This window comes from Lissotriton vulgaris, chromosome 7 (assembly GCF_964263255.1).
Source record: "Lissotriton vulgaris chromosome 7, aLisVul1.2, whole genome shotgun sequence".
Classification (NCBI taxonomy): Eukaryota; Metazoa; Chordata; class Amphibia; order Caudata; family Salamandridae; genus Lissotriton; species Lissotriton vulgaris.
In genome coordinates, this window is record NC_141695.1 from 519,161,341 (window position 1) to 519,183,026 (window position 21,686).

A 21,686-nucleotide genomic window follows, 5' to 3' on the forward strand; every position below is an offset into this window, starting at 1 on the left:
AAAACACAACCACACACCCAACCACACACACACCCAACCACACACACAACTACACATACAACCACACACAAACATACAATCACACACACAAGCACAAACACAGCACACACAACCGCACACCCCCCACAACCACACACACAACCACACATACAATCTCACACACACTACCACCCACACAAACACAACCACACATACACACACAACCACACACAAGCACACACACCACACACAACCAAAACCACACACACAACCACACATACAACAACACATACAACCACACACAACCACACACACAACCAACCACACACAAAACCAAAAACACAACCACACACACAACACATACAACCACACATAACCATACAACCACATACACAATCACAAACACAACACACACACACAACCACAAACAACCACGCACACACAACCACTACCACACACACAACCACACACACAACCACACACACAACCACACACACAAGCACACAAACAACCACACAAAACCATACCACCACACACACAGCCACACACACAACCACACACAGCCACACACACAACCACACACACAACCACACCCACACACAAAACCACATACACAATCACACAAACACACACACACAACCACACACACTCACACACACAACCACACACACACCCACACACACAACCATAGCCACACACACAACCACACACACACAACCACACATACAACCACACACACAACACACACACAACTACACCCAACCACACACCCACACACACACCCACAACCACACAACCGCACCCACACCCACAACCACACACACAGACAACCACACCCACACAACCAAAACCACACACACAACCACACACACATATCCACAACCACACACACAACCACACATACAACCACACACAAAAACACACACACACAACCATGCACACAACCACACACACACACAACCACACCTAACCACACATCCACACACACACCCACAACTGCATCCACACCCACAACCACACACGCAACCACACACAACCACACATCCACACCCACAACCACAAACACAACCACACACAACCACACACACACAACCACACACACCCCTAACCACACACACACAACCACACACACACACAACCACACACAAGCACCAACACAACAACACAACCACAAACACAACCCCACACACACACCACACACAACCACACACACCCACACACACAACCACATACACAACCATACCCAAACACACACCCACAACCACACACACAACCACACCCACAATCACACACACAGACAAACACGCCCGCACACCCAACCACACACACACACACACAACCACACACACACACAACCACACCAAGCATTGGCATAGCCAATAGGTCTCGCCTTTGGGACCTTATAAGTGTTTAGCCACACAACAGTTGATGTGGTTGCACCAAGGATATTGTGCTGCATAACTAAATAATCAGAAGGTCCCAAAAGCGAGACCTATTGGCTATGCCAATGCTCGTTGGCTGAAAAGCTTTAGCCATTGCTAAAGGTCTTTTTGCCTAGGCAGCCATGCACGCTGCGTAGGTGAGACCTAACCATAGCCCCCTTTATCTGCAATGCCACAGCACTAGGCGCAAAACACTACAACCAGGTCACTATAGCTAAATCACGTTTTTTTTAATACTACCGATATTACACTTCAACTTACACAACATGAGCACAGCCCAACTAACAACACAACAGCAAATCTACAATACTGCAACTGCAACACCAGGGCTACAATGAAATGTGTGAATGTCTACAATAATTGCTCGTGTAAACACATATAGGGTTGGAGAGGACCAGACCCAGAGTGAATAGATAAACAAGCAGTGGCACGATTGTGTGTTTTGAAAAACTGCCCTCACTCACACACAAATGTGGGTGACATGCTTCATCATCGGGTCTGCTTACAAAACGCCCTGGCGTTGCCACGCACAGGGCGGAGCATAGGGAGGGGGAAACACAAAACACAATGACGAAGACAAGCACAAATGTGACAAACAGTGATCACAAATAAAGTGTTACCCCAAGACTGGGTATAGTGATAGACAAAGGTGCAGTAAGTAGATAGTGCTATTAAAACTGGCTCATGGATACCGCATCGCAGTTTAAGGAGGGGTGTTTTAGGAACTTGATTGCCTTCATAAACACTTCCCATCCTTCATTCATTTTTAATCCTGACCTTGGAACCTATGAATAAAGGTCTGACAGGTATCCATGAGCCAGTTTTAATAGCACTACCTACTTACTGCACCTTTGTCTATCACTATACTCAGTCTTGGGGTAACACTTCATTTGTGATCACTGTTTGTCACATTTGTGTTTGTTTTCGTAATTGTGTTTTGTGTTTCCCCCTCCCTATGCTCCACCCTGTGCGTGGCTACGCCAGGGCGCTTTGTAAGCAGACCCGATGATGAAGCATGTCACACACATTTGTGTGTGAGTGAGGGCAGTTTTTCAAAACACACAATCGTGCCACTGCTTGTTTATCTATTCACTCTGGGTCTGGTCCCCTTCACCCCTTCTTGTGTTTACATGTGATACTAGGGGTTCGGGGTGGTAGAATTTTTTCAACCCTCTTCCCTTTTCTGTGAAGGAATACAATAATTGCTCTCCAGGTATAATAATAATAATAATAATAAAGGGATTTATAAAGCGCCTGGTGACGCCTCACGGCGTATCCCCGCGCTGTGGAGAAGGGTCAGAAGCAGAAGAAGGGGAGGGCCTAAAGGGCAAATAGGTACGTTTTTAGCAGTTTTCTAAAAGTGGCTTCATTGCTAGCTAGCCTAATGTTGGTGGGAAGGGAGTTCCATTTGGTTGCTGCCAAAGCGCGGAAAGACCGACCTCCCATTCTGGATTTTTTTATACGGGGAATCATGAGGAGGCCCTTTCCCATCGAGCGAAGATCTCTGTTAGGCTCGTACTGAACAGCTAGGTCAGACAGGTAGGACGGAGCTTTATTAGAAATAATTCTATAGCACAAAAGGAGTGCTTTAAAAAGAATTCTTTTCCTAATAGGCAGCCAGTGGAGGGTTGACAAGGTAGGTTTGGAAGCAAGTCTTCTAGGTAGTCTCCGTACTATCCTTGCTGCTGAGTTTTGTAGCACTTGCAGTCTCCTGACGTTCTTTTCCGAAGTGCCAAGGAGGAGCACGTTGCCATGCCACGACGCCAAATCTACGAATATATCAGTGCATGTTGTCAGACGGTAATTTGCTCTGCCGCTGTCAGCCATTAATTGCTCTGTAAAGGTTTTCTGTTTCGATTCTCCATTTAAAGCTCTCTGTGTGCGATCCTGCCTACATGACGAAACGCTTACTGTTATCGATCTTGAAATGAATGACATATAGTTGCGGCAAGGAGTGGCAGAGACCTAAGTTGAGTAGAAGTTCACGGTATTTTCTTTAACACCTGTTCCCCACCTATGATCACCCCCCCCCCCCCCTTCCCACCGGCATGTTTATTATACTCATCCTTGCATACCATGCAGCCAGCCACAACAACCAACTCGAGCGCGCCACATGCTAATAGGCGTTCTTAGAGCACTCGCTGCGAGAAGCACTAAAGACCATGAATTGCACTGCTGCCTGACCTGTTGTAACGTGTGATGTGTGTGCCTTGATAACTAAGCTGAGCTCATGCGTGTATCTGTATGACGCTTCAAGCTTGAAAACCATTAGAGAAATTGAAACAAAAAAATGAATGCTAAGCATGCTTGCCACCTGCTCTCTACCCGGTATCTTGCAAGTTATACAGTAAACTTGGCAATGTGAGGGCGCCCCCCGTTCGCCTGACTTCGAGGCACTATAAACCCATCAAAGGTATAAAGACGATCTGAATGGAGGACTCCGATCCTGGTTTCGTTTCTGATGAACGACGTGCGGGAGTGAAACTGAAACTAAACAGGGCTTGCTTTGCAAGGAAAACTACGTTACATTACAGTGCCGCCTAAAGATGACTACTGACTAACAAGCTTTCATTCTCGTAATACTGCCCTTATAGAGCTTAGTTTTGAGAAAAATGGTGCATGATGTTTTAGTGATTTGAAGGTTCGCTGCTGACTAAATGCAGTGAATTAAAGTAGCGTGCCTCAACCCCGACGAGACCAACTCAGCCATCCATTCACTTGAGGTCGCAAAACGTACAATAACATCAGTCATAATACCTTGTTATTTAAAGCGCTTGAAACAGAAGAAATGTGGACTGAAGCGAGTTAAAAATACACTTACTTATTTAAATACGTGTATGTTGCCTACTAGATACTAGATACACTGTCCCATGACAGGAAGCAGTGAATTAACGAGAAGGGATGGGGCCCCTCTGCAGAAAATGACGAGGGGTCCCTGAGTCCACCATATCTCTCAGATATACATTGGACTGGGCTGAATTGCGCTCCCCTGGCAGATGGGGTCTCAGTGAGTTGGAGCCTACCCCCCCCCCCCCCCCCCTCTCCCGCGCCGCAGGTGCGAGCCTTAACCCCATGAGAGGAAGGAAGGATTCCTCTGGGGGGTACTTTCACACACTTCTTTCAGCAGACACCCAGCAGAGAGAACAGTGAGGGGTTTTACCTCAGCCCTGGGGTTCACCTTCACGAAGACCCATCCCGCGTCGGTGATGTACGATTTCCCCTGGCTGATCCATCCACTTCCTGAGTAGCCGGTCTCCTCCAGGGCGGCCGTGCCCAGCTCTCGTCTCAGCAGCTGCTCCATCTTCATAGCAGCGCTATGCTTGTCATACAAAGAGTGCCCCATCCGGTCCCCATGGTGCCCTGGACACGGAAACACACGGTAAGGAGGGGCCGCCGGAGGCAAGCCGCAGCCTTCCGCCTGTGTCTGCTGAGGGTGGCCTGGCAGGTGAGGTGATGCTTTCTTTACTCAGCTGCGGCTGAAGGACTCGAGCATTCCACGAGCCACGCCAAGGCGCCTTCTAGTAGGCGCTTCAGAGCTTGGTCCCAAAGGACAAAAGGACTGACACTGGCCTTTTTTACTTATTTTACAGAGCGAACGCTACAGGCGAACAGAAAACACACAGAGGGGGAAGAGTAGTTTGAAGAATCACTAATAATATCAAACAATAAGGTGTAGTAAGTATATAAATCACAAAAGAACGACAAACATTAATTTCTACTGCCTCATATCCGTGATAAGGGTCTACTTCATTTTAACGTCTTGTGCTTAATCATTCATCGAGTTCTTTAAGTGGTACCGTACACATATTGCGCTCGGCCGGCATTTTTCCCGTTATGGCACTAGCGCGGCTGCGTGCCTGGGCGTCAGGAGCGCAGTGCCGAGGCGCGAGATGGACCGCAGGCGTTTCACTCAGATCAGCGCTGGGGCTCCATATGCTGAAACTAGAAGCAGGGCCGGCTCTAGGCTCATGGTGGCCCTGGGCAAGGAGCGTAGGTAGGGGGCCCAGAAGAGGTGGTCCGGGCGGGGCGGAGCGCGCAGGCCAGTAAAGAGGGGAGGGGGTCAGGGTGTTTAGTAGTGGAACAGAGCCGGAGGCCGCCAAATCCCTGCCAGGGGCCACCACGCAAATATGTATCCATCCTCAGAGGATTAATATATTAAGGATATATTTTGGCATGGTGGCCCCTGGGGTTTGGTGGCCCTGTGCAGGTGCACAGCTTGCACATGCCTAGAGCCGGCCCTGCTAGAAGTGGGCGTATTTCCAATAGGTGTGCGAAACCTGTGGAATACGCGTTTGCCTTTTGCTTAAGGAAAGTTCTCCCGAACTACTGGGATGCTTATCAGTGTAAACCCGTGAGCGACCATGTGTTACAATTGCACTATGACCACCCTAAGCAGGATTATCAGTAGTGACCGCGGCGCCCAACCATTCCAGGTGAGGCTACGAGCAGAAATGCCAGGGTAACCTTTACCAATATTCAATCTCTCCACCTGAGTAAAGAAGTAGCATTCAAATCATTATATGCCTTGTGTCACAGAGGACATTAAGCGGTACCTCTCTCCAACTCAACTGCATTATCATTCAACTGTCAACTTTGAATGTCTTTAGAACTGTGATAACTTGTCTTCTTCAGCATATTAGTTTTTGAAAATACACATATACACATATTTTTCTATCAAACACCACTTTCCACTTTGGACAAACATACTCAGTTTTCCAAAAGAAAACTTTTTTCTCAAAAATAATTTGTAGAAAATACAGTTTCCAAACATCAGATTGTCTTTTTCATCAAGTACTACCAGGTAAAAATGTCTCAGATGGACACTGATTTGAATACCCAGGGATGACAATCACAGGTCTTGGATGCTCACCATAATACAAAGGATGCCTGTGTTATGCTAATAACGCCCACCATTATCCCATAGCCAACACTGTGCCATGGCTGGATGCCATAATGTCCAGGATGCCCACCCTATGTCAGACATGGCCGTTATTATGTGAGAAGTGGCCACCATTCTGTCATGGATGGCTAAAAGTAGACTAAACATGCTCTTAATACGTCAATTATGGAAGCCAGTATAGCACAACTAGTCCAAAAATGCCCAAAATAGTCAAAAATTACCATCATAATGCTACTGGCACTATTATGCCTTGAACAGACACAGTTGTTCTTGAGATGAAACCCTTGTAATGGGGGCCAGCATACACATTTGGCAGTCATTGCGAGGAAGCGTAGCTTCCAGGAAACAGTACTGTTTATTACGAAACAGTACTGTGTCAGCCAGACACATAAATGAACGCAGAAAAGGCTCTTAATTTTCTCTGCTCTGGATCCACACAATACTCTTCTCAGCTCTTGGGCAGATCATGCCCTAAACCAGCAAATTTTCACTCCGGCTCCTGTAATCCCAGACTTTGGTGGGTAAGCACTGGTTACTGCTGCCACTCTTCTTTGATGGTGCATTGTACACACACGTGGTGTGACTAACAGAGCAGGGCAAATAACATGGCCAATCTCCCTGTAACTTAGGGTGAAGAGACGAAGTACGGACAACAGGTAAGTTGTTGGCGAAGGATTTATTTCCAAATATAGGAGCCCACAACCGGCTGGCGTCCTTCCTCGTGGGTGCCCAGACTCAACTGCCACAGTGGTTGAAAAGGGCTCCATGAAGAGAACTCCGCTGGAGCATGGAATACAAGTTAGAGAAAAGCATGCAGAGGCAACAAATAAGACTTGTGAGTTGCCCAAGGATGCAATAAGCAACGAGTACAAATGCAAATAGTACAATGTATGAGACATCACTCCCCCCTTATAACAAAATAAACCAAAGCAAGCAGGGAAGGAAACAATAAAATACATCAACTTATATAGAAATCCTTAAAGCTGCAAGGCATAGCAGGGTGTGAACGTGTTGCAATTGGAATATTATTAAACAGGGGTGACAGAGACCCATCAGAACCGTCTCCTAATTCAAAGTGATCAGATAATGCATTGATAGCAACATCCACCTGTGAATTTGCATTGGAACAAGAAAAAATATTATTGGGTGGTGACCTGATTGTGTGTGATACAGTACTAGAAATGTATGGTATGCGATCCTGTAACTGAAACCACAATGAGCTTTCAAGAGTGTCTTTATTAATAAAATCAAAAGCATTTCCCTTTCAAGCATCAAACATTATTTCTGTCTGTAAGCTAAGGGAAGAGTAAGGAAATTTGGCGCTCAGGACACAGTACAGAAATATTAGAGCATCATTGTATCAATGTAGTGCTCATAAGAGAAGGGATGTCATCCCTGCATCCCTTAACACAGAGGTAAGGTATTTGAAACTAGTCTCTAAGCACACGCAATGATGTATAAACACAAATGAGAGCCATCCAGTCGTCCATATATTCTCCAATCCTTTCTTTAATTGGATTCAGATTCCTCTACCAGCTAACGTGTTTCCTCCGTGGGTGAGTCACCCTACGACTTCCTCAGGGCTGTAACCCGCAGTGTAACTCTTAAGTCGATAACATCTATCCACAGTGTTAAAGAACGCCAAGACAGAAGCTGCGGAGATCCTGGCCTGGACACGGGTCGCAGGCATTAAAAGGTGCCACCACGCCTGTATGCTGATTCCGAATTTTTGCATATCACTGCCAGTTTAGAAAAGCCATCAAAACCTACCTTTTTTGTTAACTGCAGTGCCATGCTATAGCCGTAAGCTCCATCTCTACGGCAGCCATCTCTCCTGTCTACTAAAGCGCCGGGACGCCCCTTAGCTGGGCCAGCTGTGCGCTATACAAGACTTTATAACATAACATGACATAACATTTCTTTAAAACTGGATAGATTTTACCAATTTAAGAGTGAAACAGCGTCTGTTTATACATCCTTGCGTGTGCTTAGAGACGAGTTTCATTTTTTTCCGCCTGCACTGGGGTGGGTTTGACCAAACATTTCCTGCTCCATCAACCCTTCCCAAAAACTAGCACAGACCCTTTGGATACTTTCGCCACCTGCACTGGTCCCAAAAATGTGGTTTCTCCCTTTCGGACTTTAGTGGGGTTTTTGATAACGACCCAATCTCCCACACTAAGGTATACTTCTTTGACGTGATGCTTTTAATCAAATCGGATTTAGCCTTTGCATGCGTTTGTTGCACGGTCGCTCTGCTGGTAGCAGCATCTACTGAACGCTGTAAAGTGTTGGTGGATTTCCTAACTAGCTCCAAGATCCAATGCAGACATACCCTAGATCACAGATTTCTGTTGCATAGAAGCCAAAATGGAAACACACCAGTGGTGCTATGAAATGTCACTAGCTATTCGACGTGAGTGAGCAGAGTGCAACTTGCATTTGTCTGATGTGTAGCGAGTTGAAGAAACCCCTCATCTGCTTAGATGTAAAATGGGTGCAGTTATCAGTGACAAATTCTAGAAGTGCATGTTCAGTAAAAAAAGAAAAATCCTCTGCAAGACAGTTTAAGTGTTGGGTACTGGTGTTAACTCAAATACACCAATTTCAGTAAGTAATCCACTAGCACCAGCATGTACTTCTTGTGTATGGGAAGAAGCTCAAAAGAGCCGTCAAAATGAAGTGCAAGTTTTGTTCAAACATCGGAAGGCAAAGGAACCATGTGACTATATGTTTCCTTAGTTTTCCAATTTTTGTCTAACAAATAAGTGTTGCATGTTTTTGCATATTTGGAAACTTGGGCCTCCATGAATGGCGACCAATAAAACCGTTTTAGCATTTTGCATTTTGCAAGTGGCATTACCAGTCCAGATTGAGCTTCTTTGATTACTGCCTGTCAAATGAAGGCAGGAGGTACAAATCCATCATGCAGTAATAAGACACCCTTGTGAACTGATAACTCACTGGCTACTTGAATGAAAGTCCTCAGTGCAGGTTCCACACTTCTTCTTTGGGCCAAGCCTGTTTCATTTATTTATAAACTGACTGGATGAGGGCGTCATTCTCGGATGCTTCAAGGCACTGGTAATAACTGACAATACCCTTGTCTTCAATAATATTGCTCACATACACTATAACACATCTACTTCATCAGCAGTGGGATCAGAAGTGTTATCAACAGGCATTCCAGCTATGCAATCAGCCCTGAAATTCTTGCCACCAGGTGTGTATTTGACTCTGAAATAGAATTCTTCCAACTGTGAAAACTTTCTTACCAATACAGCAGAATAAGCTTTACCAGTGCAATTGCCATTAAGCAGATACAGTGGTTTGTGATCAGCGTAGAGGTCAAAGTGTGAACTCTACAAGAGATTTTAACATTTCTCTACTGTCCAACAGCATGCAAGTGCTTCGCGCTCAATGGTGCTGTAAGTAGATTCAGGGTGTTCAAGAGAACGCGAAGTAAATGCAATGGTGCAATTTTTGTCTACCAATTGAGACAAGACAGCTCCTAGCCCTAATTGGCTGGCATCAAGAGTCAAAAAGCACTTGATACCTAAAATGAAAGGTGTTAGGGCAAGGGCAGAGATAATGAGCTGTTTACTTTTTTTCGAAAGCCCCATCAACATGGTCTGACCAGATATACTTTTCCCCCTGTTTGAGAGTATTGAGATGCTGTCCTATGAAAGCACAGCCCTGCACACAGTACAAATAGTATTAGCTGAGATCCAAAAATAAGTGAAGAGTGTCCTTGTCCCTGTGTGCATCTGCGTCTTGAATGGACTTATTGAAAGAAAACTTAGGACTCATACCATTAGCATTAATGGTGCAGCCTAGATAATCAATTTTGCCTGCTAAAAATGTACATTTGTCACGTCATAAAGTGATACCATATTGCTTGAAAACAGTCAGCACTTTCTTTAGAGTTGTATGAGGCTCATGTGTGCTGGTGGCAGAAATCAGGACATCATCCTAAAAAGCTTGTACTCCTATTATGTCCATTAGAATAGTGTTCATCAATTTTTGAAAGACACTGGCAGCTGAAGTTTAGCCAAACCGTTGCCTGCAGTATTTGTAGGCACCGAATGGTGTGATGTATGTGGTCAATTCTTCGGATTCCAGAGCCAAAGAAATTTAGCGGTGTGCAGACCTATGGTCGAGTATGGAGAAGAACTTGGCTTGACCCAAATTTGCTATAAGCACATATTTGTTTGTTGAAGGGTAACAAGCAATGAGAATATTTAAGTGTGAAAAGATCTGCACAGAGGCAAATCTCACCTGATATCTTTTGCATATTAACAACTGGGCAGACTCATTCTGCTGAGTTGGTGGATTGAAAGACACCACCAGCAGTCTGGCTATCAAGCAATTTCTTGAGTTCATCTCTGACACTCAATGGAAGTGGTCTAACTTTATGCACAATGGGTAAGGCATTTTTCTGCAATCTAATTTTGTGCAAGCATGTGTTTATAACACCAACTTTCTGATTCAAAATGTCTGCAAATTTGTCATGTATGTGTGAAACAGAATTGATAGTGGGTGGTCTGCAAATAATATAGAAACATCAGCAATTCTCACTGGAGGATCAGAAACTTGCCAGTCAACTATGTATGTATCCTTTATGGCTATGCATATTTTGGTAATGGTTGTATGACCAAGACACATCAGGGTTTCAATAATATAGCCAGGCATGTTGATGTTCTGCTTCCCGTATGAACATCGGGAGCCTACAGTGAGTGATTAGTACCAAAGTGCTGAAAGAATAAAACATCAGACATCATGGTAAGCACCTGAATCAAATAGCATATTTAAAGTGAGGATAGAGCCAAGTGTGACCAACAGAAATGGTTTTTAACGTTACTGGGATCAGAAACAACATCAAACGTGAGTATAAAATCAGAAGAGCAATCCTCTAAAGCTACATCCAAACTATTGACCCTCAAAAATGTTCTGGGGCTCCTGCAGACACTGTGAAAGTGACCAAACCTTTTTGCATGGCTGACAAAGAAGCAGAATGAAAGTAATAATCTGTCTAATAGTACTCACTCCATTTCCAGATGGCTTACTATGAAGTCTCACGGAGATAGCCCAAATAGAAGCATGGGTGTTAGCCTAAATAACCCCAAATCGCCCCAAACAATGACTTTATCAGCCCAAATAGGGACTTTGCTGAAGGGCTGTGAGGATAATCCAATCAACATATAGCAGTGTGCTTGTGGTGAAGGAAACAGCTGAATACGCCGAAGAATATGCTGCAAATCCAGAATATCCCTGGATCTCACTGCAAAGCTGCCTGCTTCCAGCTGCATGGTGCCACAAAGAGGAGGTGCAGCCAGGTCTGGTGGGACAGCAGAAGAGCACCACGAAGGGAGAGGCGGTGATGCAGCTAGATGTCAACGGCTTCTGAAGGGTCCACTCATCGCCAAACGTGAAGTGAAGAAGCACGGACAATAGGTAAGTTGTAAGTGAAGGATTTATTTCCAAATATAGGAGCCCACAACCAGCTGGCGTCCTTCCTAATGGGTGCCCAGAGTCAACTACCACAGCAGTCGAGAAAGAATCCATGTAGAGATCTCCACTGGAAAGTGGAACGCAAGTCAGACCAAAACATGCAGAGACAACAAATAATCCTCGTACGTAATACTAGGATGCAATAAACAAAGTATAAATGCAAAGAGTATAATGTATGGTACATTTAGTTAGATTTAGAGTGAATACAGATGGTTATGTGGCAGACCTCATAAGCCAAGACAGTGTTTGTTTGAGTGTTATGAAGAGGCCATGCCATTAGATTTGCTGGCTGTCGCTCGAAGGGTCTTGAAATATACAGTGCTGTCTTTCCTAACTTGCACAGTCTCAAAAAGTGGCTTGGCTTCACCTCTGAGAGCTACTTTGAGCGTGCCGGCGAGCTACAACTAGCTCCAGAGCCACCCATTTGAGACCCCTAGATAAAAAAGCATTTCAACTTATGCACCTACAATGCCCCTTCAGGGCTTACCTATGCTTCAGGGCTGGGTCATAACAGGTGAATTATAAAACTGGAGAGAGGTGGGCATTACAACCTTTAGGGACCTTTTTTGCGATGGACAACTGTTGGCATTCCCTTCTATTTTGTACCAACACAACATTCAGAAAGGCTAATTTAATTAAAATGGAGCACTACTTTTTGGCACAGCAACTGGAGCATAGTAAATGAAGAGCCACAAACACAAACCGTTATACAAAATGTGTTTGCAGTTGCAATAGACTGATTTACTGGCTCCACAAACCTGTGAAGAGCATACACATGTTTCACTACAGGGACTGCGTCAGAAGTGGGAAACTACAGTATCCTACAAAGAGCCTACCTCTCTCCTGTCAGCATTACCAAGCTATTTCCGTAGGCTGAGGCCTCATGTCCTCGCAGCACTGAGAATGACACAGCTCTCCAACAGATGCTCTAGAGCTGCACAACCTCAAGGAGCTTGTGGGTCATGGTCATTGACACTTTCACTGCTGTCACAGGCGGCAGCAACCGTAACCCATTAGCCGCGGGCGCGATTTCGCGGCAGTGCGGCACTTCCGCAAAATGGGCAGGGCCGCGTCGGCCGTTGGACGTGCGCAGCACTGCGAAGGTAGTACTCGCGACGTCCAACGGCCGATGGCAGCACTTAAGGGGTTAAGATATGAACATTTGCAGTTTAGGCCTCTTCTAGGGAACCCAAAAAATACACTTGTAAACTCGCTTTCTACATTTGGCTTTATTACTAGCTTGATTAAATTAAAATGGAAAGCTAGTGCACCCACCTTTTGTGGAGACATGACATGACACAACACGTACATGTGGTGAAACTAAACGCACAGCCCCGAGGAGACCAAAGGTCTCAGGAAGCGCCCAATTTAGAGCAAGGGAGATTACCTACTTTTTAACCTCAAAGCTACTGCAAAAGATGACACCTATTTGCCATAACAGCCATTTGGCTGAGCCATGCTCTTACCCATGCCAACAGTGCACACTAGCTATAACAGGTATTTTAACCATCTTCAACACGCATGCGTCAGGGGGCTCGCGACACAGTACAAGCCCACTCAGGGGTTACCTGCCCTTTCCAGCTCCTACCTGCACAATTATTAGTTTACCGTCTTAGACTAGGTTTCCTTTTTCACTTAGTGAGAAACACTCAAACAGATCCACTCACTTTATGTCGGGACCTGTATTTCTGAGACCATGCACAATATTGGGGAGACGTATGTTGCAACGCAGGCATTACATTGTAATGCCTTTAAAATGCAACTTTTACAATGTAGGTGACATTACAACGCATGCCATTACAACGCATGTGCCTTTACAAAGCATGCCATTACAACGCATTGTAAGGTAAGTAATGGTGTAACTGAGGTAAGTTGTTATTTTTGATTATATTTTATATTTTCTTAGAGGAAAGTAATAGTTAATAGTAATAGTATTTTACACATTTTTAAATAGTTTAAAAAATATCATATAATGTATTTAAATTGTATAGGTTTTGGTTGGGTAATGTATTAAAACTCAGGTTTTTAAAAAAAAAAAATTGAGTTTTATTAAAGTATTATATTAGGAGTTAATTGTTTAAAAAAATCTATAATTTAATTTAATACATTAAAATATATTAAATGTGCATTGCATTTTCCGCCTGGAAATAGGGGTTTTGGGTGGAGGTGTGTATTAATACTCAGGACTTCATTTTAATACTTGAGAATGTAAAGATATTTAGTTTTATTTGCAAACATTTTGAAAAAAATTTTTAAAAAAATTATTAAAACATTCTTTGACACATATCTTCTAGAATGGGATGTATGGGAAGTAGTGTTTTAATACTCAGGTAATATTTTTTATAATTTATATTACATTTATTTAAATTTATATTGAAAGAAATATTTTATATTATAAAATTGTAAACTGTTCTGGCTTCTGTCATTTGGGGATAGATGTATGAGAAAATGGGTTTTGGGTGGGAGAATGTATTATTACTCAGGTAATATTAATACTTGAGAATTAATAGAAATCTTTTTTTACTGCTAGATCATTTAAAAAGTATTTTAAAAGTAAGTTAATGAAAAAGTCTTTTGCATCAAAAATCTTGGAAATAAGTGTTTTGGGTGGGGGAGTGTATTAATACTCAGGTAATCTTTTAAATTGTAGAGTATTAATTGATATTTTGCTTTACCGATAGTTCATTATAAAAATAATTGTAAGTAATTATATTTAAAAATGCATTTGCACCTATCTTCTGGGACGAGATGCAAGGGAACAGGGTTATTGGGTGGGGGAGTGTATTAGTACTCCGGTATTACTTCTAATACTTGAGTATTATTTATTACTTAATTTATACGTTTTTTAATTTTCAAACTTTTAAATGAATTATAAAAAAAATGTAAAAGTAATGTGCAGAAAAGTTCCGGGAGATTTTGGATATGGGGCGATTTGATGTAAAGGAAAAATATAATTTATAATTTAGAAATTCTTTAATAATTGTAACTTTAATTTATTAAAATAAAAAACTTTCAAAAGTCCATTAGGATATTTATAAAAGTTAATAGAGCATAAATGTACAACATAAGTATGCATAAATAGACATAACATCTGTAGAAGTAAAAATGAAATTAATAAAAATGTACATTGCATAAAACAATCAATAGACTCATTAATATTATTGTAAATATTTTATTGTATTTATTTGAAACATAAAAAAGAATAAATAAATATGCAACAAATGTTGTGAACATATTTTATTAGTAGTATTATGTTTTAAAAAGAAACAAAGATTTTTGTATGTATTGTAACATATATTTTTTAATTTCTTTCTAGGTTTTCCCACGGTTTCCCACTGAAGTCAATAGTTGAAATTGTCCTTTTTTCCTTTTTACGGAAAGAGATGACGTTGCCGCGTGTACATAAGTTTCGTCATTGTAAGGTTCGTTTCGGTCTGGATCAGAAGCAAGGAAAAACTGCATCCAGCTAAGGTAAATACAAATTTTTACAAATAGATTAAGGGTGGTAAAGTTTATTGTAAGGAGAGAGGAGGGAGGTAGTAACAACTAGGAAAGTTGTATTTTTATTTTATTGTGTGTTTTAACTTACAAATCTTTTCCAAAACAGGTAGCAGTTGTAGGTCAACGTCAGATTGATGTCTGTGGTAACACTTTTTGTTTAATAGGATTACTTTAAAAAGATTGATTATTTTCTCTATTACGGTGTTATGAAAGTAATCTTATTTGGTAATTTTTTTGTTGCGAAGGGATTTTAGTAAATTTGTAATTGCGTCATCGCGGTTTTCCGGATAGTACGAAGGAACATGGAGTAAGACTTCGTGGGGTGGAAAATAACTTTTTGGGCCATTTTTAAACCATATTAAACCTATATGGAGTTTGGGACTTCTGCTGGACTTTGGTCGAGAGAGGATTTCAACAATGGATTTTTGAGTTGTGATTTTTTTCAAAACTTTATACTTTTTCATGATTTATTTAACTTGACTTTGAGCGAGAAAGGATTGCATCGAAGGAATCTTGGTTTTTTTTTGCCAAACAAGAATTATTTTCCTGTATTCTTTTTTGGGTGCATTTTTTTGTAGGTGTGCACAGATTAGTTTACAGCTCAATTTCTTGCTGTTAAAATATGGCTTTGCCAAACTGTGCCCTTTTTGGTTAGTTTAACTTGGGTCATGGATTATTTAACGGATTATGGATTATTTGCAATAGATTAAAGGACTGCTAAGGACTCTTGGTGAAAGGCTGGATTGTAAGTAAGTCCAAGAGTTGAAAAAAGAAGACAAATGAAAGTAAGGAACCCGACATTTTTAAATAATTAAAAAAAAATTCAATGCCAATTTAATTAGGGGGATTCTTTGTCAGAATAGGCAAGTAAGGTGGTTTAGGAGTTAGTGTAGATTAGAAATGTAGGATGTGTGCCATAATATATAGGTAGTCTGAAGCCACCATCACCGTAAATTGTTGAATTGCACCCAACAGTCTCTCTGACATTTCTTTTGTTCTTTTACCAATTCATGGGTTCAGACTACCAGTTAATAAACGCGCAATTCTCATTTCTTGGATACTTTGCTCCTTCTTCAAAATTTCCAAAAAATGACAGAAGTTAGGATGTGGTTAACCAATAGATTTGTTGAAGGAGTTGTGCCATCCCTCTATGGCATTATTTGTTTTTGTTCTTCCCTCTCAGCAGGTCAAGTAGCAGTTCCACCACTTCACATGGAAACGGGGTTTCCTCCTGCGGCCTGACCTGCTTAGATGGTCAATCCATGTGTCTTCAAAATAATTTACAAGGGGTGCCAATTTGTTCTCGTTTGCAGTAAAATAGTCAGATTCAGTAATATATGTGTAGTATTCATCTACAATGCCAGGAGGGATAAAGCAAAGCGCACTTAGACCCCCATTAGGATAGCGGGCGGAAAATCACCCCGACCGCCATGGAGGCGGGAAACAACCGCCCGCCAGGACAGCTGAAAAACCGGTGTCCAAATTAGGATCAACCGCCACAAAAGACCGACCGCAGCGGTAGCGGGCCTACCAAAACCACCTGCCGCGGGCAGTGACGGCGCAAAAACGACCGCAGCGGTCGGAAGAGCAGCAGAAAAGCAACAACCCGCCGCAAGGATAGCGGATACACCGCGCGGGAAATTAGGATACACCAGAGGGTCCAGCGGTCGCACACAGGAGTGAATGGGAGAGATAGCGGAAGAGCTGCAGCATAGCCACCGCTGCGGAAGGTGCAATAAAAAAATGGCAGACGATGCAAAAACACTGCAGTGATGTCAAACATTGCACAAATCAAAGTAGCCATGCCCCTAAATACATTATAAAAATACAAATGAAATAAATAAATACAAAAAAAAAAAAAACACAGGACAACTCCTACAACACACATGACAGCCAAATTCCACGTGGACACACCCACATAGCTGAGTATAAAACCAGCCCCTTCACTGACCACAATCCTTTGCAACACTCCAGAAGAGAAGGCCATACACCACATCTGACAGGAGAGGAAAAAGAGCACAGCACACACACACAACCACTACCACCATCACTACCACCATCACACCAGCACAAACAATCCCCCAGCACACAACACACCTCACACACCAACACCACACCCGCCACCCACACACCTGCACCCACAAACACTTCAACCACCACATACCATGACCTCACAGAAGATGCCCAAATTCACAGAGGGTGAGTTGACAGTCATGGTCAATGAGATTGTCAGAGTAGAGCCACAACTGTTTGGTAGCCTGGTCCAACAGACCCCATTAGCCACAAGGACACAAATGTGGGAAAGGATAGTACAAAGGGTCAATGCAGTAGGGACCACCCCAAGATCCGAGAAGGAGATCATGAAGCAGTGGCATGATCTCAAGAGGGTTGTCAAGGAGAAGAGGAGCAAGAACTGGGAGCTGGCGAACTTGACTGGCAGTAGCCCTCCCATCCCACCGAAAACATTCACACCATGGGAGGAGAAGGTGCTTGCCATACTGCATCCTGAGAGTCTCACAGGAGTATCCGGGGGAACGGAGGCTGGTAAGTACAAACAAATGCCAAACAACACACTGATAAGTACTTCCTTTCACAACCCAAACACCATTGGACTGTTCACCCTCACCTAACAGGTAGCCAGCCATCTTCACTGTGAGGCCTGTATCACTACTCCCAGCATTTCCCCTGTCCCACACTCCAGCTGTATGGAGGCCTCACCCAGCCAGGAGCATGTGTCAGCCATTGCACTGTCCACCCTCACCTAACAGGTGGGTAGCCATCTTGCTTATGATGTTTGTCCAACTTGCTTGGGAGGCCTGTTTGGGGGAGGGAGGCTTGTATCACTACTCCCAGCATGCCCACTGGCCTACACCCCAACTGCATGGAGCACTCCCTCCCCCCCAGGAGCATGTGTCAGCCATTGCACTGTTCTCCCTCAGCTAACAGGTAGGTAGCCATCTTGTATTGGAGGACTGTTTGGGGGTGGAAGGCCTGTATCACTACTCCCTGTATGCCCCCTGTCCCACACTCCAGCTGCATGGAGGCCTCACACACCCAGTAACACGTGTCACCCATTGCACTGTTCTCCCTCAGCTAACATATAGGTAGCTATCTTGTATTGGAGGACTGTTTGGGGGTGAAAGGCCTGTATCACTACTCCCAGCATGCCCCCTGTCCCACACTCCAGCTGCATGGAGGCCTCACCCATCCAGGAGCATGTGTCAGCCATTGCACTGTTCTCCGTCAGCTAACAGGTAGGTAGCCCTCTTGCTTGTGATGTTTGTCCAACTTGCTTGGGAGGCCTGTTTGGGGGAGGGAGGCCTGTATCACTACGCCCAGCATGCCCCCTGTCCCACACTCCAGCTGCATGGAGGCCTCACCCACCCAGGAGCATGTGTCAGCCATTGCACTGTTTTCCCTCAGTTAACAGGTAGGTAGCCATCTTGTATTGGAGGACTGTTTGGGGGTGGGTGGCCTGTATCACTACTCCCAGCATTCCCCCTGTCCCACACTCCAGCTGCATGGAGGCCTCACCCACCCAGGAGCATGTGTCAGCCATTGCACTGTTCTCCCTCAGCTAACAGGTAGGTAGCCATCTTCACTCTTCTTGATGTGTGTGTGTGTGTGGGACCTGCATCCCTACACACACAACAATTGCATGCAATGCATTGACACCTGACATGTATGAGTAAATGATGTTGCTCTGCACCATGAAATTACACAGTGTTGCAATGAATAATACTAGTGTTGACTTCACAATTGTGTAGTGTACAGACAGTTGATGACATGCAGTTGACACAATACTTGCACAGTTCCCAACACTGACCATTACCCATCTAATCCACAGGTGATGAAGAACTCACTGCTGAGGACCACAACAACGACCAGCAGGGGGAGGAGCCAAGATGGCGGACGGGACGGACGTGTGAGCGCCCGGCTCCCCAAGCCGTCTGCTTCGCATTGATATCCTGGCACTAATCCTTGCTTACACCACGCTGAGACGATGACATGAACGCGCTGATGACAGTCGCTTTCATTTGCGATCTCCGCCGGCCGTTTTGGATGAAGACTCGGGGAACTAGCCGATCACCGGGGCTGCCCACGATCCTTGTGCCGATTGCCGCCGCAGGTCACTGGTGCTCTTAGCCGGGCGGACGGGCTGTGGAGGTGCCGGCGTTTGGGACTGACCCGATTGCGGAAGATGGATGGGGTTTATCCTGTCCTTTGAGGCGCGACTCCAGTTGGCTGAGGAGTGTGTGCCTGGGAAACGGGATCCCTTTGTTCCTCGCTTTCCACTCCTGCGCTGCCTCTATCCCGGGCGGACTCCATCTTGCGGCGTCCTTCTAGTCGTGCATTATCAGTACCCACGGGAGACGAGAGGGCTCTCATTATGCATGACCCCCCGCACTGGTAGCCGCGTGCCCTCCCGCGGTGGGACGATGGCTCTTCCATAACGGAGTCGCCCCCCTCCCTCCAGTGTGGATCTGCGGGAGAGAAGGCAATGGCGCTTGCCCTCCAGCATGGACAGAGGGCTGTTCCCTTATCCCCAGTTTGCGCGGACCTGCCTGCAATTGACCCGGGCGATGATCCGAATGCGACACTGTGCGAAGCGGATCGGCTGGTGTTACAGAGTGACCTGACCTGTGGCGATATCCTTGATGCCCTCGCAGACCTACGAGCAACATGGCGGCGCAATGCTCAAGAACTGGGAGGTAAGATCGATGAAGCTGTGCTTTCCATAAAGCGACCGAGGCTGCCTGCTTCCCTACTGCCTACGTGTGCTTTTACAATGGATACAGTGTTGCTGCAAGTGCGAGCGGGAGATCGAGATGTCCCTGGCTACAATGTTGCGTGCCTCCCTACCGACGCTGCTACTGCTACAAAGTCTCCCCTCACTCCCGGAACTATGACTCTGCCTGAACAACTGCTATCAGAGCTCCGCTTATCGCTCTCCCAGCTGTTTGCCCCCATTGAGGGTGTTGCCTTCGGAGCCCTCTTTCTACATTGCCGGAGTGAGTGTCATCCTGCATGGCAGGGGGGGTTTTTCATCCTGGCCGCTGAATTTGTTGGAGACTGGGAACGCTCATCTTCTTCTCTTCTGCTCCTTCCATGTCGAGAGCGGCCATTTTGCTCCTTTGTTCTGCCGCACATGTATCCGCTGAGGTGGTCATGCTTGGGGAGGTTTCGTCGTTCTGGCCAGGGTTGAAGGGGCCCCTCACCTCGGCTTGTTTGATCGGCTGGCGGAGACCCGGACTGTTTTTCGTTTTGCTATGCTGACTGTTTTGCAATTGCAGCCTTTTTCCCATTTGAGTTTGCGACTATCCTGTACTGTTGTGTTCCTTGCAGATGGGAGGGCGGTTCTGTATGGGCCCGGGGTTCTAAATGTGAATGCTTTACTAATAGTGACTGGCCTTGTCATGTGCCCGCTACCATGCCGTGATTAGGGTAATTAATAACGCTGTGGCTTCCCGTGTGGGCTGAACAGGGATTGGAACTGCTTTTGTATATGTTGTGCGCACACATCGTGAAATGACTTCTTCCATCTCTTCTATTGTTGCAATTTATTGCAGCACTGTTGCTTTCGGAGTAGGAGGTTTTCAGTGTGGGACGCAGTGGATGGCCGAGGGTCCCGGGTGCTCTGATGCTAAGTAGGCTCCTCCCCACCTTCTTCTTTTGGGAGTGGTAGATTAGCTTGTCCTTTTCTCCCTCCCTATATTCAAGAGTGACAATTTTCTTTCTTTTCGTCTCCTTTTTCCTTCTTTCTGCATTTTCTTGCTGTCCCTCCTCCTTTCTTCCGACTTTTCTTCTTCCTAAATTTCGGGTTTATAGGGCGGCAGGCACGCTGCTAGGGGGGGGGGGTAGGCCATAGCCTCTGCATGTGTGTAGGGTGGGGGGTTACATTTCATTTTTGTTAGTTTCTATGGGACCTGTTTTGTTTCCTCTATGATTTTACCTTTCTTGCCCATGTTTGGGAGTGCTGGGTGTAGGGTGGCAGTGGTAATGTGACTGGGTTATAGGTGCTACTCTGTAGCATAGCTATTGTGTAACCATCCTGCCTGGCGGGGACTTGCTTATCGATATACGAATTGCTTGATACAGTTGCCAATGTCGTGTCCCACCTGCATGGACCTTGTTCTTAATTTTTATTTTACCAGTACGGAACACTACGGCCTGACTTCGATAGTTGCATAACAAAAACTTTAAAATTTAACCTTCATTCATCCATCCTGTGACACGGTGCTGCGACATCTTCCAGTTTTTCTTCCTTTAAATGTTTGCGGTTCTGCTGCAGTACTGTGTCGCCATAACGTAAGCTGTTGTGCTAACTGAGTGTTCGTGGCCTGCCGGATCGT

At 44.7% G+C, this 21,686-nt stretch overlaps 1 protein-coding gene across 1 annotated transcript in view; it reads right to left on the reverse strand.

Moving 5' to 3' along the window:
* LOC147701976 (ketosamine-3-kinase-like) overlaps positions 1–4,764 on the reverse strand; it is a 268,222-nt gene extending 263,458 nt beyond the window's left edge. Inside the window, exon 1 of the mRNA XM_086928734.1 lies at positions 4,582–4,764. Within this exon, the coding sequence (XP_086784860.1) occupies positions 4,582–4,764 (183 nt within the window). The remainder of the gene's footprint in view (positions 1–4,581) is intronic.
* Positions 4,765–21,686: the final 16,922 nt, after the last annotated feature.